The 17,500-nt window shown below is 40.8% G+C and overlaps 3 protein-coding genes across 6 annotated transcripts in view; all 3 read left to right on the top strand.

Annotated features, from left to right (window-relative positions):
• The window catches only part of LOC138026117 (meprin A subunit beta-like), a 25,829-nt gene extending 22,546 nt beyond the window's left edge, over positions 1-3,283 (top strand). For all 3 annotated transcript variants that reach the window (XM_068873317.1, XM_068873319.1, XM_068873318.1), the window contains exon 12: positions 32-3,283. In XM_068873317.1, coding sequence (XP_068729418.1) covers positions 32-139 — 108 coding nt within the window. In that variant the 3' untranslated portion in view covers positions 140-3,283. The remainder of the gene's footprint in view (positions 1-31) is intronic.
• A 148-nt stretch (positions 3,284-3,431) lies between these two features.
• Positions 3,432-8,813, top strand: LOC138026116 (XK-related protein 6-like). Its single transcript, XM_068873316.1, has 2 exons — positions 3,432-5,669; positions 7,796-8,813. The coding sequence occupies exons 1-2, from the start codon at positions 4,621-4,623 to the stop codon at positions 8,667-8,669; spliced, it is 1,923 nt and encodes a 640-aa protein (XP_068729417.1). The 5' UTR covers positions 3,432-4,620; the 3' UTR covers positions 8,670-8,813.
• Positions 8,814-10,964: 2,151 nt separating this feature from the next.
• Positions 10,965-15,537, top strand: LOC138026674 (XK-related protein 8-like). Of its 2 annotated transcripts, XM_068874116.1 has the most exons (3): positions 10,965-12,018; positions 14,218-14,581; positions 14,943-15,093. In XM_068874116.1, exons 1-3 carry the CDS (start codon positions 11,060-11,062, stop codon positions 14,952-14,954), a joined length of 1,335 nt encoding a protein of 444 aa, XP_068730217.1. In that variant the 5' UTR covers positions 10,965-11,059; the 3' UTR covers positions 14,955-15,093. The 2 variants fall into 2 exon arrangements, with proteins under 2 accessions (XP_068730217.1, XP_068730215.1); XM_068874114.1 differs by having other exon boundaries at positions 10,967-12,018; positions 14,218-15,537.
• Positions 15,538-17,500: the final 1,963 nt, after the last annotated feature.

The raw sequence follows: 17,500 nt of genomic DNA, 5'->3' as shown, positions 1-17,500 counted from the left end.
ACGAACAAATTTTGTTGTTGACTCGTTTCAGATTGTTTTTGAGGGCACGAGGGGTCGAGGTTACACTGGGGATATCGCGCTAGATGACATTCAGTTTTTAAAGGGCTCCTGTGATGCGAATGGCTTTGTCAATTTTTAATTGATGGACGACAATGGTGGTTTCGATGCAAACTTCGCTCACCGTTGGAGGCGGGCTAGGAGTCTTCAAGTTCAAAAAAGTGGAAAAGTGGAAGCCGACTTTATGCAGTGTGTTGTCATCGCTTCTACTAACATCTAAAGGCATGGCTACCTACCAAGAAAAACATTGATAAGCAAGGCAGATTTTGGTTTGGATGCATCAGAAGACACGCTTGGAAGCATCATTCTCTTCAGATTCTCGGCTCCTGGACAATCGAAACGCCTGGTAAACAGTAAATATTCAACCTCGCCTTGCCTTTTGGTCTCAAGTACTCGCTTTTTTTTTTCAAATGTCATCCAGGGAAATGTATCTTTGCGCACGTGGCTCCCAAAAGAAGTTTCCATTTTGTGTAAGATATCACAGTCAATATAACAGTATGCTTGATCGTAACAGTGTCAACATTGGATAAAATTAAGGAAAGTTTTACTTTCAATTTAACAAAAAACTTTTCTCTGCACTGTCGGGTACCGGCTGCATACCGCTGGGGGAAAGCCCTGCGATGGGCCAGCATTCCGTCCGGAGAGGGGTGGAAGTAGTAATACTCTCACGTTACTTGAAACCGCGATAAGGCCTCCGGCCGTGTGAGTCCCAGCCGCTTGCGTGCAAATTTGCCTTTCCTCAAACAGAATTATCGCTTTTTACGTAACTATCGCTATTCACTTCATTATAGCTCTGTTGACTGTTTGCAAACATTGATTTCAAAGTTCGTTTTATTTTAATTTCCCCAACCACCGAACAAAAGACGTCATCGTTTCCTTAACAGCCAATAAACCTCGGGTCGGCACATCAATGACAAGGGAGGGGGGACGAAGCGTCGAACAACTCTACCCTCTGCTGATTTGGGAAGAAGAGAATGGGAGATTTCCATTATAACCTTCTCTTTTTGGCAAATGAGATGCCGCCCTTTGCAGGATAATATTCTCAAGACCTATTACAAAATAAAACTTTGGCGAACTTTGGGATGTATTAATACATGTATATTTGTACAAACAAGGAGAAATTTTTTCTTTTAATGTCAATATTGTAAAATTAATTAAGGTTTACTTTTTTAACGTCATTCGGTGTTTGGTTGGGTGAAGGGCTGTCTAGATTTTCTTCTTTTCAGTAAATAGCACAATTGTCAGGGGCACCCTTCGTGAATTTTTCAATGCCTGTTCGGAAGACAATTTGAGATCTAGAATTTTCGGAACATTTGTTGTAAAATTTCTTGCTTGCCTGCCTGTCCTAGGATTTTTGAACATCTAAAAAATGGTATACTTGCCCACTTTAAACGAATTTTTATCCTAAAAAGGTCACCTAGAACTTTCGAGAGCCTTTTTTCTGGCTGAAATTTTCTAAAAGATAAGTTTTGATCCCTATAATTTTCCGATCACTAGACTTTCAGCTTTTCAGCTAGGAAATCCAAACAGATGAGAAAATTTTAAGAGTTAAAAATATGCCCATATCTACCGTTTAAATACTAAAATAGTGTTTTTGAACTATATTCTCGTTGGGTGTCCCTGAATTGTTTACTGAGGTGGAGATCGAAGTTTCGTCTTCCTACGCTTATTGGTTGGCCTAAAAACTTCATTGTGCCTTCCCAACCAATGGGAAGCAGGTCCAAAACCGATTTCCCACTCTCTGAATTGAAGAGACACGTAATCGGTCTGATTCTTATTGGCTCATCGCGCACTCTGCGCCTAGCTCCAATAACTTACATGAGTCATTTGATTTTGTTTTACTGGACTCAACCATAAAAAGCTTTTGTTTTCCCGAGTTTTGGTATTTTCAGACTTTCCTTTTGCTCTTTTCAAACATGTTTTAGAGTATCTCCATGACTTTCTTTTAAATAACACCCTTACTTTATTAGACAGCACTAGATATTCTTTGAACTTGATATCTTGACCTTATAGATGCCATTAATGAAATTTGTAGATAGGGGTTAATCGCTTCAGCGTTTATGTATTAAGCATAGCAAACATTTGTCAAAAAAGGTTCTCTAGTTTATTGCATTTAATGTATTTTTTTAAATCGTAGCGGACGACCGCAGTCTCTATCCACTTGGGATCGCCCCATTGAAACTAAATTGGATTCGGGAAAAAGGAATCCTGGGCTTTGGAATCCCACAAAAATCTGAAATCTGGTCTCGTCGGGAAACAGAAGGCTACCAATCTGGAATCTGGAATTCTGATCTTGTAATCTGGAATCCACAGCGGGGATTTCAGTATCCAAAACTGTCTTGGATTACTGTACATAAGGCAAAATAGGGAGCCGCGTACTAAACGATGTCGTTGATAGCATGGAGAGTGTTACTTCCACAACAGTGGCTCTGCACGATCTGAACAATCGCAATCAATTTTTCATTTTCCTCGTCTTCTTAAAAAGGACGCGAAATGAATAAATTGTAGTTTCCTTGAGAATTCGTTTTTTCCACCTTGGTCCGACCGTCTTTATACCAGTTTATTTAAGAACTATTCTACGAAGGCGCTCTGGATATGAAGTGATAGATAACCGCGTCGCGTTGGTTTTAATAATTTTATATCCAGCAAGCCCGAGTAGAATAATTGTTTTATTAAAAACTCCAGGATTAACAACTATTCCACTGAAGCATCGATTTCTGCCCCGGTCAATTACGGCCTAAAATTGCTTTTGTCGGCCATTTTTTTCCAGAGCTGCAAAAATGTCTTCAGCTCGCTTTATTGCTGACGCGTTCCTTGACCATATTAGGTACAGCAGGTATATGAACTGAGAGCTTGCGTCCGGCGAGCCAATGAAAGTGCTGGAAATCTGATATCCGTAGTTCAGTTTTTAATAACGTATGGTATTTCTACCCACATATCAACTATACCATTTACTCGAAGTTGTATTTTGGAATGACATCAACGCAGTCGTTTGCTATCGTCAACGTAAGCTTCCGACTTAAAAATCTACGAGTAGTTCAAAATACTAGAATTCCATCCGAACGAAATGGGTTTTTAATGAAAGTAGCAGAAGAATGGTAACTGATTTATCCGTTAAATTAATGAAGGTGGTTACTTGATTAGCAGGAATATTTATAAACTTTATTTATCAAAAAAAAAGTGTAAAAGAATTATTTATGTTTCTTATTAAACACTGTAAAGAAAACTCCTTTGAATTTTCTGCTTTGTTGTCACGCAATTCTAAGTCACATGGTTGGTAATGTCACAACACATGCTGATCGCGCGACACTCCTAATTGCGTGACACACTTCAAAGAACAGACCCTGGAAGAATTGGATATTCCGATTCGGTGGAGTCCAGAGAAGGACAATTGGGATCACTCAAGGTTTCTGGGAAACCACAAGTGTTTCGAAACCTGAGTGAAATAATCTTCAGAGTCACTTAATACGCTCAAATAAAGTGGCGGATTGTTTTGTTAGTCAGTTTTGAGACAAGTAGAGCAATAGCCTGACTACCTTATTATAGGAAAGTAACGCTCCATGAAATTAACGCGAATCGTTGAATGTAGAGCGTTATTCCGCGATGTTAATTAAGTGCAGCGTTAATTTCCGCGCTCCTAATTTCTATCTATTTTAACCCTAATTTTGAAACATTTTCAGATATTATGACACCCAAAAAAACAATAAAATAACGCACAAGCTTTCTTTCTTTCCGCTAACCCGTACATAAGTAGAGTTTGTTTGAGGACTGTTTTGTTGATAAGAGGACTCCGTTTTTTCAGTGATTTTTTTGCATCCAATGTTAAATGAATTTGTTTCAGTGGTCACCACCAACTGTGTCTCAATCGCGTTAATTACCTTTATTGGGAAATTCTACATCCTCCTTCGCGTTACTTTCCAATACTTAATTTTTCTCATAACAAGGTGAACCTAATCTTAAATGGCCACTTGCGACCGTATTCAAACTCGTTTCAGTCATAATTATAAGTTTTAAATGTATATTCTATCAAGGATCTATTTGCTTTTTAACTGAAATTTTTTTCATATGATTACCTTCTCAAATTAAGTCTTTTATCCCGCGGGATTGCCATACAAATCCTTATATTTTTGTCGGCCATGTTGGTTGTTCGTCACACCGAGCTTAGGGCGCCTCGACGGCTTTCACTCTTCCCGTTGGATAAGGCAAATGTGTTCATTTGAAGAATACACTTTTTCCTTTAGACCGAAAGGCTTGTGTTTGTACTATCTATCGACTGCGGAGAGCAACTTCAGCGATTGGTGAAAGAAGACTGTCACGCACGCTGAGTATTTTTTGCAGTCGTAATCATGTAAATAAGCATGAGTCATCATATTACTTATGGCAACCTACGCAGGAATTTTTGTTTTGTTTCGGTCTCAAAGGGACTTTCCCATGAGGAATGATAATTTATTTCAGGAGAATGTTAACTACGTACAAGGATTTATCCGTATTAATGCTCGTGATTAAATGCATGCCTGATTTCACCGTGCGTCCAATATTGAACGCAAGAACGGCCTTCTTAACATGACCAACATGGATCAGTCGCCGCTTCAACTTCGGGAATTAGGCCTGAAATTAAGTGAAGAACAGAGGAAAAATGTAAGAGCTCTGAGACGTCAAATTTCACGTCCTTCCACGAGGAATTTAGTCGACGAAAACATTGACAATGATATCGTAGCAAGTTTGAGAGAAGATGAGCTTCAACTGCTTCGTGATGTGGTGCAATCCTTTAAAACTTACGAGACGGTTTCCGCGGAAACTATCGGAGATGAAGTTGATGGTATACGTAGGAAAGTGAGAAAAGGCTGGTCTGTTGATAGTAATTATCCTTCAAGTCCTGAAGACGGAAATTTTGTCAATCCTGCGCGATTTTACGTTCGTGTTACGAAGGAAGATGTTGAGGCTCTTGAACAAGTGTGCATGGAATTAGATAAAGAAGAAGCTGCCGAAAAAACTAATAAGAACCCATTTTGCAACAACACTCAGCCGTTGTTAAATGGTTATGAAAATAATCACCAGAGTTATGGTCTGAGAGTGGCAATTACTCGGCAGAGTGAGAAAGTAGTTGTTGTTAAGAACACACTTACAAGTGCTTTGCCTGAACGGTTTTCAAAGCATGACAATTTTCATTCACGAAAAGGAATTTTCTCACATAATTACACTGGCCTTAGAAGTAAACATATACCACCCAAAGAACGCTTCAGACAAGCTGTTTATTTGGTTATAAACAACTTAAAGATGCTTCCTCGAAGAATGGAAAAGGACTTCTCAGAATTATGGCGGAAACGGGGTAACGTAACATGGCTAAGCCTCGCTTTCACCATTGGGGGTATCATTGCATTTTTTGCAGACATCGGAACTGACCTCAAAGTTGCAGCTGATCATTTCACCCAAGGACAAAACTATTGGTGGGGAAGTTTCACCGTAATGCTGGTATTTTTCCCATCCGTGGTTACAAATCTTGTCTCGTTCTTTTGGTACAAAGAAGACGAGAAACGCTTGAAAAATGCCCCCGAGAGTGGATGGGTGGCTGTTAAGTGGACACACTTGTGTCTTATAGGAATAGTAGAGAGGTACGTATGACACAACAAATTCTTTTGGCATTTGAATATCTCAAGGCATTTTGATGATGTGTCACGCTAACGTTGCGTGATAAACATTAATGCCGTTACATTCAGCTCGTCATTCGTAAGCCGTGGCTGAAAAAGGGTTTTGCTAAAAGCAGGCCCGCGGCCCAGCGGCCCGGCGGCCCGAAGGCCCAGCGGCCCTTGGGCCACGGCCCGCGACGGCCCGGCGGCCCGGAGGCCCGAAGGCCCGGTATCCCAGTCTTGATTTTCCACATTTTTTTGTCCAGCGGTAAATCCACGCGCATGCACAGTTCTGCATCGGGTTTCGGCGTGCAAAATGGACGACGGTGAGTTTGAATTCGTTTACCATTTTAATCATTTGAAACCTTGTTTCTGTTTGTTGTTGTAAACAGACAAAAACAACAGCGAATGACAACGGTTTTCACTTAGAAACATGCAACGAAAGAAAGGATGGAAAAGGATTATTAAAATGGTAAACGAATTCAAACTTACCGTCTTTCATTTGCGCGCCCAAACCCGATGCAAATCTGTGCATGCGCGTGGATTTACCGCTGGACAACAAAACTGTCAGGGCTTCCGGGCCGCCGGGCCGTCGCGGGCCGTGGGCCGCGGGCCGCTGGGCCGTGGCGGGCCGTGGGCCGTGGGCCGTTGCATGTTACGCCCAAACCCGATGCAAATCTGTGCATGCGCGTGGATTTACCGCTGGACAACAAAACTGTAAGGGCCTCTGGGCCACCGGGCCGCCGGGCCGTGGCGGGCCGTGGGCCGCGGAGCGCTGGGCCGTGGCGGGCCGTGGGCCGCGGGCCGCTGGGCCGCAGGCCTGCTTTTAGCAAAATCCGCTGAAAAATGCTCGTGAAAACAACGGCTACTTTTCAGCTTCGGAAAGACTGTGTAAGAGAAAGGCAATAGTATTAAAGGATGTTTTCATTCAAACGTTTACTTTTGCTCCATTTTGTTGCATGTTACCTAAGCTTCATCTCTTTCTTGATCAAGTCACATATCTCTTCAACTGGTCTCTCAGTGACTCAAGTTATGTGGAAACTCTTGAAGAAAGTGGAGTCAGGAGCCAATGAATAGGAGTGTACAACTTCAATGTATTTGTGGAACGAAGTTTTTGCAGACCAAATTATATTTAGATTGATTTTCCCATGAAACCAGATCTTGCCAGCTAAAATGCAGTCGTGCTTGAGGGGTTATTACCTATACGTTTGAGAATAGCCACTCTTATTCAAGATGGCTGAAATCATTTTCATTACTTTAAGAGACCTTCTTATTACACGGTTTGTTACTACTACAACACTGCATCATGTAACAGCAATGTTATGGCACCAAATGAATTGCGTAACAAAATGCGCCCGCTATTGTGACGTAATACGTTACCACGGCAACATGGAAGCTCTCGAAAAACACCCTATGTTTCGTTTTCACTTGCTTACATCTCAAAAATGAACTTGGTGATCTCCATTTTTAATTGCACAATAGTAGTTAGCAATCTGAGATAGAAGTATCTGAAAAATTTTAAAAGATTTTTGGGAGCCAATTCAGAGCTACCTTAAATTTTCGAAAAATTAAGGGTCTTTTAGCTGTCGTCACTACATCCTGGGGCTTCAAAGGACCCGTGCAGTCAGACTGTTGCAATGCCATGAGGCTACAAATGTTTTGGACTGTTCAGTTTTCTCAAAGAATCAATGAAATTGTTCGACCTGTGAACTAGTTCCAAATTTAAGCTTTAGAAAAGCGTTAAGGTCACCTCACACCTCACTTTCATTCAAAGCTCAGGTTACTTGGCATCTATCAAATGCTCTTTCGCCCCGTCTCCCCCTCATGTCCGCTTCAGCAACATGTCACAAATTGGCACCCATCCAAGAACTGCATCATACCCTTCACCGAGAGCGATTTTGCTTCTCAGTTCACAGCGTTTCAAGCGACTAATTAAGCATTAGTATGGTGTGACTAGGATTTCTGTCCGTTCTTTGTTATTCTATTCTATCTCCCCTTTATTCTGTTTCGGTACCTTATACCCCGTTATATCAGTCGAGAGGCAAATTGCGCTAGTTGGTACAAGCTCCGTTTTTTTTCCAATTAAGATTTTCCTTCTTTTTCTCTTAAAGGTACTGGAGAGTTCTCGTCAAAGCTTACAGGATAAAGCGCAAGAAAACAGTGAGAGTTATTGATTTCAAGCTGCTTATCGCGATGAACCTTGATTTGGCGCTACTGCAGATGATTTTGGCCTTCACAGAAGACGCCCCTCAACTCATGCTACAAATGTACGTCCTCGTTTCTCGCCACGCAGTAGAGGCCTTGGACGCCAATAGGATTCAAGACTTGTGGACAATCCTTTCTATTTGCTTTTCCTTCTTTTCGTACTCTAGAGCCACTGTTAACTACATCAGTTGTCTTCGTGATTCGAAACGACACAAGGGCCAGCTTCGATGGTACGGATATCTCTCTATTTGGTCATGGCGGGCTTTTATGATAGTGTCTCGAATATTAATCCTGGTTTTCTTTGCAACAGAATTCAAACTCTGGTTTTTCGTCGCAATGTCACTTCACTTTGTAATCGTTTTATTCTTTCTTGAACATCATGAGGTTTATTTTTTCCCAGACAGCAAATACAAGCAGCAGTTTTTTCGGGTTGTGATGTCTTACATCCATCTTTTCTGCTTCTTCTGTTTGGAAGGGAGTCGTACCTATAAGTGGGCTGTGAAATACTACATCCTGGGGTTCATCGAGATTATCACTTTCTCGATTCTGTGGTTTACGAATACAACTAGGCTTTTACCATGGCAAATCGAGGTGGCGGGATTTGTTGTGATATACATGTTTTTTGCTTTAGGGTTGCTCATGATGACAACGTATTACAGGTTTTTGCATCCTCGATTCAAACGTGCTCGCTTCAGTTTGTTGGCGCCACTGAAGTCTGAGCTTGCAGACACAGAACATGCGGATAATGATTCAAGTAAAAAGTTCGATTTTTGGATTTAACTAACTCAGATCGGAGATCACACCCCCTCAGCAAGTGTCGGTACCAAATTTTGTCACGGATAAATGCTATTTGGGAAATCTCTAGATTTTTTATGTAACAAACGAAAATCTTTCCTTAACAATAAAGCTTGGGACACTTGAAAATCAAGAGTTACGTTTGTTTGCTGTTCAAATAATGCAAGAGTGAGAATGTCACAAAAATAAAGTTTATGTAGCAAAAACAAGGCACTTTGAATTGGGTCATCATGAAGTCACGTGATGACAGATTTTTTTTTTAAACAAAGTCGTACTGGTGACGTGATTTTGAGTCAGTTTGTTGATATTCTGAAATGAAGTTCAACGTGTTCTTTGCTTGAGTTTCTTAGTGGCATACGCTGAAAGCATTCGTTAAGGTTGTATGAATCGCATCTTCCAACTTGTAGTGTTGTCTTTTGTTTTTCTGCCTTTTGCTTCCTCTTTAAACCTATCGATTTCTATTATTATCAATTGAGATATCATTGTTATTATCATTGTCGTTATCTTTATAATCATCATCAACATCACCATTATTATTATTATTATTATTATTATTATTATTATTATTATTATTATTATTATTATTATTATTATTATTATCTGTATAACCAGATAGTAAGATTTACCCCAATTGCCCTACTCCCAATCAGTAGTTTTGCGGGAAATTAAGGTGGCTTAACTCAGTTTCAACACTTTCAAGTGACGTTCTTATTAGAAGGTTTGGCACTACTACGTTGTATCACGTATTAGCAGCAATGGTATGGTACCATAGAAAACATTAATTATTGCTGAAAAAGATGATGCGGTCACTATTGTGATGTAATAAGTCACCGTGGGAACGGAAAAGGCCTGTGATAAGCCCCTTTATTTTGTCTTAAGTTGTTCTTATCTCAAAAACAAACTCAGTTACCCATTTTAAAAAAAATTATGTACAGTCGTTTCAGAGAAACCTTATATCAATTTATTTTTAATTATTTTTTTAAGTGGCTCTGAATCTGCAGTACAGATATTTTTTACACTTTGCAGAAAGTTTCATCTTGGCCTTCTGATCATTTTCAACAAGAAAAAATGGGGGTCACCGAGTTTGTTCTTGAGATATGAGCAATAATGACTGCATCTTGTTTGGAAATAATCGATGTTTCATATGGTGCCATAACATTGTTAATTCGAGATACGGCGTAGTAGTACCAAAACGTGTACAGAGAGTGTCTCTTCAAAGTCTTGAAACTGGTTTGAGCCACCCCAAACAATAATCGGCTAAATCAAAGGTGTACGAATTCAATTCCTTTTGGAATAAGACTTTTTGTTCCAAGTATTTCCATATCATTTAAATGTGAATGAAGCTTACAATGCAAAGACATAAGACACAAAGAATCTGAACCCCGGGAGCTTTGAATGTGTTGGCAGATTAGGTCTATTGTTTATTTTCCCACAAAAAATTGGTTTGAATATAGGCATTTTTCTGACGCTAATGGGGACAAACCTGATACCAGATATCCTTATTCTTGAGTAATTGACTCTTGTGACCATCTTAGGCCAGCGGAGTACGGTTTCAAAGCATGCACGACAGTGAAGTGCCCCTTCCCACCGGTTAGGCCACCGCCACGCATATGTACCCACAGGAACCAGAAGAGAATTTTATGATATTTGGTAAAGCTAGTGATTTCATGTACCATTTCTTGAAAAAGTTTGCGCACAACCCATGAGTTAGAAAGAAAATCTCAAGTGACATTATGTTTAAGATCCATAGCCTGTTGCTATGATGAGTTTTTACGTGACAATAATTAGTGCTTCTTGTTAAGAAAAAATTGGTGTTTCATATGGTGCCTTAGCATGTAGATGGTTTTCACAGTGACGTCATCAAAAACGCAGGGTCTTCTGATTTTTATCATACACGGTTGAAGATGACCTAGAAATAAATCTTTTTTCAAGTTTCCAGTTCCATAACGTCTTTCGTTTCGAAATGTTTCGAATTGTCATCTTGCGAGACAGCTATTTGGTTGACAAAAATGTCTATCCCTATCAATCTCAGCAGTTTGAGCGTTTCAAGTACATTAGGAGAATACACATGTATTTTATCTCATAAGCGAAAAGTAAGCGCTTCCATCGCAAACTGAACTCCAGCCAGCTCTTCTCGTTGATTTCTGGCCGCCACAGTGGTACACCCACACGTCTGGACGTGTCTGAGGAATTTTTGTTTTGCTTCGTTCACAAAGGGACTTTCCCAATAAGGAATGATAATATATTTCAGGAGAATATTAACTACGCACAAGAATTTATCCGTAGTAATTTAATTCTCGTGATTCATGCACGATTGATTTCACCGTGCGTAGTTCTGTGCGTCCAATATTAAACTTAAGAACGGCCTTCAAAACATGGATCATTCGGCGTCTCAACTTCGGCAATCAGGCCTGAAATTAAGTGAAGAACAAAAGCAACATTTAAGAGCTCTTAGACATAAAATCTCACGTCCTTCCACGAGAAATGTAAGCGACGATGACTTCCGCGTGGCAAGGCTGAGAGAAGATGAGCTTCAACTGCTTCGTGATGTGGTGCAATCCATTAAAACTTACAAAACGTCGACGGTTTCCGCGGAAACGATAAAAGATGAAGTTGATGGTATACGTGGGGAAGTACGAAGAGGCTGGTCTGTTGAGTGTGAAGACGGAAATTTTGTCAATCCTGCGCGATTTTACGATTTTACGAACGAAGATCTTGAGGCTCTTGAACAAGTGTTCATGGAATTAGATAAAGAAGAAGCTGCCAAAAAAACTAATAAGAACCGATTTTGGACCAACACTCAGCCGTTGTTAAATGGTTATGAAAATAATCACCAGAGAGTGGCACTGACTCAGCAGAGTGAGAAAGTAGTTGTTGTTAAGAACACACTCACAAGTGCTTCACCGGCTGAACGGTTTTCAAATAACAATGGGATTTTCTTACATAATTACACTGGCTTTGGAAGTAAACATTTACTTCCCAAAGAACGCTTCAGAAAATGTGTTTATTTTCGAATGGACAAGGACTTCTCAGAATTATGGCGGAAACGGGGAAAAGTGACATGGCTAAGCCTCGCCTTCACCATTGGGAGTATCGTTGCCTTTTTTGCCGACATCGGAACTGACCTTAAAGTTGCAGCTGATCATTTCACCAAAGGGCAAAACTATTGGTGGGGAAGTTTCACCGTAATGCTGGTATTTTTCCCATCCGTGGTTACAAATCTCGTCTCGTTCTTTTGGCACAAAGAAGACGAGAAACGCTTAAAACAGCCGCCCGAGAGTGGATGGAAAGTTGTCTCGTGGACACACTTGTGTCTTATAGGAATAGTAGAGAGGTATGTATGACACAAGACATTGATTTATGGTCAACCAAAATATAAAAAACTGAAAACATTTTCATGATGATGTGTCACACTACGTTGCGTGACAAACATTAATTTTGTTACACAACAAAATTAAAAATTCAACGACACTTACCTGGAAGTGGAAGTTTGATGAGAATTCTACCGATCTGTGGAGTGACCTCTCTTGGTCACTCCACAGATCGGTAGAATTCTCATCGAAGTTCCACTTCCAGGTAAGTGTCGTTCAATTTTTAATTCTACCTCACTGTCACGTGACCAGAGATTCCATGAGACTTCAAAGCCAAAGTTGGCTCATCAGGGCAACAAGATAGTTGCCAAATGGCAACTAACATACATAATATCAAGCTGTTTATTACAAGTTCCACAAGAAAGAAAGTACGTTACAGTTTCAAAATAGCCTTCTCAAAATGAGAGACACTATCCTTTAAAGTGTCCAACCTCTTGTCATAATAAGTGGCACACGTACGGGCAGATGACCACTCAGCTTTGTTGAGAATCTCATGAATAGGCACCTGTTCCCGATGAGCAGTAGACACTGAAGCTTCAGTTGTACTATGTTCTTTATAAATGTTTAAATCAGTTCCAGACATCTGCATAACAAATCTTATCCACCTACTCATTGTATCTCGTGATACAGCTTTATGTGGTTTCCGAAGGCTGATTAACAGTTGAGAACCATCAACACGGAGTCCGAGTCCTCTGAAGGTACTCATTTAAAGTAGCAAATACACATAAACGTTCATCATGAGAGTATGCCTTAAGAACCAGAGGCTTCACTGGCGTTCTTGATTTAGACTGCTTGAGAGGCTTATTAAACGTAAACACAAAGTTTGAATCACTCTTAGACATTAGTTCCAGCAGGTGAAAATTTTGTCTTCTCTGAGCAGTAACCAAACTAAGAGGCATAACCAGCTTGAGGCTAAGGTCCTTTAAACTCAGCGAGGCTACTGGTGACAAAGATTTCAGAAGTTTCAACACAATAGACACATCCCACATTTTCGTTGGCTTCTGTCTTCCTTCATTCATCGGTCGACCGAGTCCAAGGGATAGTGTACCAAGTGAGTTGCCGCTACTGTTCGTTCGCCTTCGTCGGGGAGAGTAAGCGCTCGTGGAACTCGCGCGGAGCCGAATTGAACATGATCCAGGTCGCCTGAGCAATAGCTAATCAACAATCAAACAGCATGCCAAGTCCACGGATCACAATTTCTATCCAAGAGATGCCCACATCCTCGAACGCAGTGTGATGAACAATCACAAGAGACTTTTCTTGGAGAAATGGGATTCCACTTTGGACAGTGACACTGCAAACGAGAGGAAACCGCTTCCTTGCGCTTACATACCGTTCAGTAAGGTTAAATAACGACAGCTTGTAGCTGTAGCTGTAAAAATGCCGTGGCATAGGCTTAGTATGGGAGTTCCTCGCTCCTACTCATGGGCTCCTGGGAGTACTAAATGAATTTCAGCTACTTTGTTTTGGTATCAGTCTCTTACTATTTGGGTACCATTTATGAATTAGCCTTGTAAGCAGGGCCATTAAACTTATTTATGCCGTAATGGAAATCCGTCACGTGACTTCATAAAAGGTTGTATTTCCTCTGATTTAAATTAGAAATTTAACCATACAAAACAGAACATGATTTACGTAGTTCTTCTTATTAGTTTGTTGGCAAGGGTTTTCAAAAATATAAAGCGGAACTTCCCCCCATTTTAGAAAACTCATTTTGTGGCGTCAAAGGGCAAGTGATGTCACGTGGTACTGATAAGCATTGTCATTTGGCAAACAGTCATATGACGAAAACTTGATCAATGTATTGAACAATAAAATTTGTTTTACTCTGTGATAGGTGTTTCTAAATTCTCTGCGGGGGGTCCCTTATGTCTCAGCCAGGCCTTAACTAGCCTGAGTGACAGCACTCGCCTCCCACCAATGTGGCCCGGGTTTTATTCCCAGACTCGGCGTCATATGTGGGTTGAGTTTGTTGGTTCTCTACTCGGCACCGATAGCTTTTCTCCTGGTACTCTGGTTGTCTCCTCTCCTCAAAAAGCAAAATTTGACTTGATTTGCGTTAATTGTTAATTTTACTTAACTTTGTTCCCAATTAGTGGTTCAGCGCTAGAACGACTAGACACTTAAATAAAGTTCCTTCCTTTCCTTTTTCTATTTTAAAGGTATTGGAGAGTTCTCGTCAAAGCTTACAGGATAAAGCGCAAGAAAGCAACCACAGTTCTTGATTTCAAGCTGCTGATCGCAATGAGCCTTGATTTGGCGCTACTGCAGATGATTTTGGCCTTCACAGAAGACGCTCCTCAGCTAATGCTGCAGATGTACGTCCTCGTGTCTCGCCACGCAGTAGAGGCCTTGGACGCTAACAGGATTGAAGACTTGTGGACAATCGTTTCCATTTGCTTTTCTTTCTTTTCGTACTCTAGAGCCAGTGTTAACTACATCAGTTGTCTTCGTGATTCGAAACGACACAAGGGCCAGCTTCGATGGTACGGATATCTCTCCATTTGGTCATGGCGGGCTTTTATGGTAATGTCTCGAATATTAATCCTGGTTTTTTTTGCAACAGAATTCAAACAATGGTTTTTCGTCGCACTGTCACTTCACTTTGTAATCGTTTTATTCTTTCTGGAACGTCATAAGGTTTATTTCTTCCCTGGCAGCAAATACAAGCAGCAGTTTTTTCGAGCTGTGATGTGTTACATCCATCTTTTCTCCTTCTTCAGTTTGGAAGGGAGTCGTACCTATAAGTGGGCTGCAAAATACTACATCCTGGGGTTCATCGAGATTGTCATTTTCTCGATACTGTGGTTTACGAATACAACTAGGCTTTTACCATGGCAAATCGAGGTGGCGGGATTTGTTGTGATATACATGTTTTTTGCTTTAGGGTTGCTCATGATGACTGTGTATTACAGGTTTTTGCATCCTCGCTTCAGTTTATCGGCGCCACTGAAAAGTGAGGATAGCGGTGCACATGCAAGGGAAAAGTTCGAGTTTTGGATTTAACTGACTCAGATAGGACTTCACACAGCCTCTGTTTTAAAGCTCGCAAGTCTCGGTGCCAAGTTTCATATGCATGATCATAATCTCTAAATATACGCGTCCATAAAATGAGCGTAGGATTTTAAGTTTCCGTGTTATGAAAAATTAACAATAGAATAGATGTCATGGCCCTTTTTGGAATGTTGGAATGCACCGTAATGTTGGCTTTTCACATCCTCGATTTGAGGCCAGACTTTTTAATGTAACAAAAATAATGAAATGTTTGCTTAACAGTAAAGCCTTGCGACACTTGAAAATCAAGAGTTAAGTTCGTTTGCTGTTCGAATACCACATGAGCGAGAAAGCTTATGGAGCAAAGCAGGGTACTTAGGACTTGGGAATTAGGAGCTCACGAGACGGCAAATTTTCTTGAGGCAAAGTTGTACTGGCGACGCGATTTTAGGTTAGTTTATTGATATTTTGAAATAAAGTTTAACGTGTCATATGCTTGGGTTTCTAAGTGGCCCACGCTGAAAGCATTCGTTTAGGTTGTATGAATCGCATCTTCCAAGTTTTAGTTGTGTACAGCCCAGTCCCGGAATAATTTTGCATAAGTTATTGAGTGAACTACGCTGATCAAAATTTGCGTGATAAATATTTCTTTGGAGTTAAATTTTCAAAATGGTGGTCAATGCGGTAGATTACAAACATACATTGAAGAAAGTTTCCCATAATCGTAAGATTCCTTGGCTAGAAGTACTCTTAAAGGAAAGGATTTGTTTGCAAGTCTTCCAACCGGGTATGGAAAGTCGCTGATCTTAAGAGCAGCCCCGAGCTTTATCGATGAGCTGTTATCTTCCCCTATATGTTCACATCTCAAATCCTCCAGTGCTCGTTCTTGACAATGGATAGACTGGTCCGAGCGACTGGTAATTAGATAGCGGAAGACTTTCGAGTGAACAGTCTTGAACCAATTCGCCCTTGTCACACGGCGGCCATATTGCCCCGGGAGACCAAAAGAGCTTTGTTTTACCACGCCAAGCCTCGCAGTGGAAACCATGGGGGTGAGGCTTGGCGTGGTAAAACAAAGCTTTTTGGTCTCCCGGGACAATGTGGCCGCCGTGTGACAAGGGCGAATACGCCCAACATGTCGGCCGTTTACAGCGTACATCTTTGATATTGGGCATCCATGTTATGGTCAATTGACACGTGTCAAAACAAGGCATCCGCTGACCAGTATCACGTGAGCATATCGCGGGCTCACGTTTAGAATCATCGAGGTCAGCTTTTTTTGTTTTGGTTCACCGCTGACCTGGTACCGGTTTTCGAGTGGATCGCAGGCTTAAGTCAGGTTAATTTCTTGTAAGAAAGTTGGCTTAAATTTTCACGCTCTTTTCGTCGCTCGACGCGACTACACGGCCATAACGCGTCAACTAAAGCTCTTAACAGTCGACTCTTTTCGTGTTCGGATGGAAAACGGTTTGGAAAATGTACTTTCCGGCATTTTTCGCCTGTTTCAATCCAAAAAAGATGATTTCTAGTCGGAAGTTTATTTGGCACTAGCACTTTTAAAGGAAAATGCACGACAGTGATCGTACTTGGTAACCTACTCAGTATGGCGGTACACTTTTCTTGTAAACTTCCTATGTAAGGGGATATTTATTATTTTCAGGGGACCGTGACTAGGAGCGAACATCAGCCGTATATCCCTGTTATGGCGTTTTCACAGATTGATTTATTTATAGATTGAATTTCCCGCGAATGAGACTCCCACAGGAGCCGGATGACCAATCACGAGAAACTAACTTGACGTCATAGCGTCAGTGAACCGAGACTGCCTTTGTTTTTTGGCGGAAGAGGTAGTCTAAAATTAGATCGGTCTGTAAAAATGCCGTGACGTAGCTTTAGTATGGGAGTTGCTCGCTCCTAGACATGGGTTCACGTTATTTTCCACCTCTTCTTGTTTTAACTTGGTTTAGATTGTTTTGTTTTGTTTTGTTTTCTTGATTTGATTGCTTTTCGTCAAGGCTAAACAAAAAAATCAAAATTGATTTATCCCGTAAATTCGTTGTTTAAGTAAGGCCAGTAAGAATAAATAATCCGGGAGCTCCGCTTTTAGGCTTGGCAATATCTATATATTATCATTACCTTCTGAGAGCCCGTAACCCGATAGTAAGATTTACCCGAATTGCCCTACTCCCCATCAGCGTGATTTTTAAACCAAGTTTTGCGTAAAATAAACAAGAGTTGAGGTGACACTAGCCCTTTTTTACCCATGGGTAAATAGCGTTTTTCCACGGGCAAGGAAGTTTTTGTGTGTAACCGCTTTCTCCAGACCGGAAGTTCCCTATGGTTATTTCCATGGGTCCGAATGTGCCCATACGCTTTTGTTCATTTCAATCGGGATAGTGTGCAGAAAGCAAGCGAAGTGTACCTCACCAGCATAGTTATCACCCTTGAACG

This window comes from Montipora capricornis, chromosome 12 (assembly GCF_036669925.1).
Source record: "Montipora capricornis isolate CH-2021 chromosome 12, ASM3666992v2, whole genome shotgun sequence".
In the NCBI taxonomy this organism is placed as follows: domain Eukaryota; kingdom Metazoa; phylum Cnidaria; class Anthozoa; order Scleractinia; family Acroporidae; genus Montipora; species Montipora capricornis.
The sequence above is the reverse complement of the archived record's forward strand: the minus strand, read 5'-3'. Positions and strand labels throughout refer to the sequence as shown.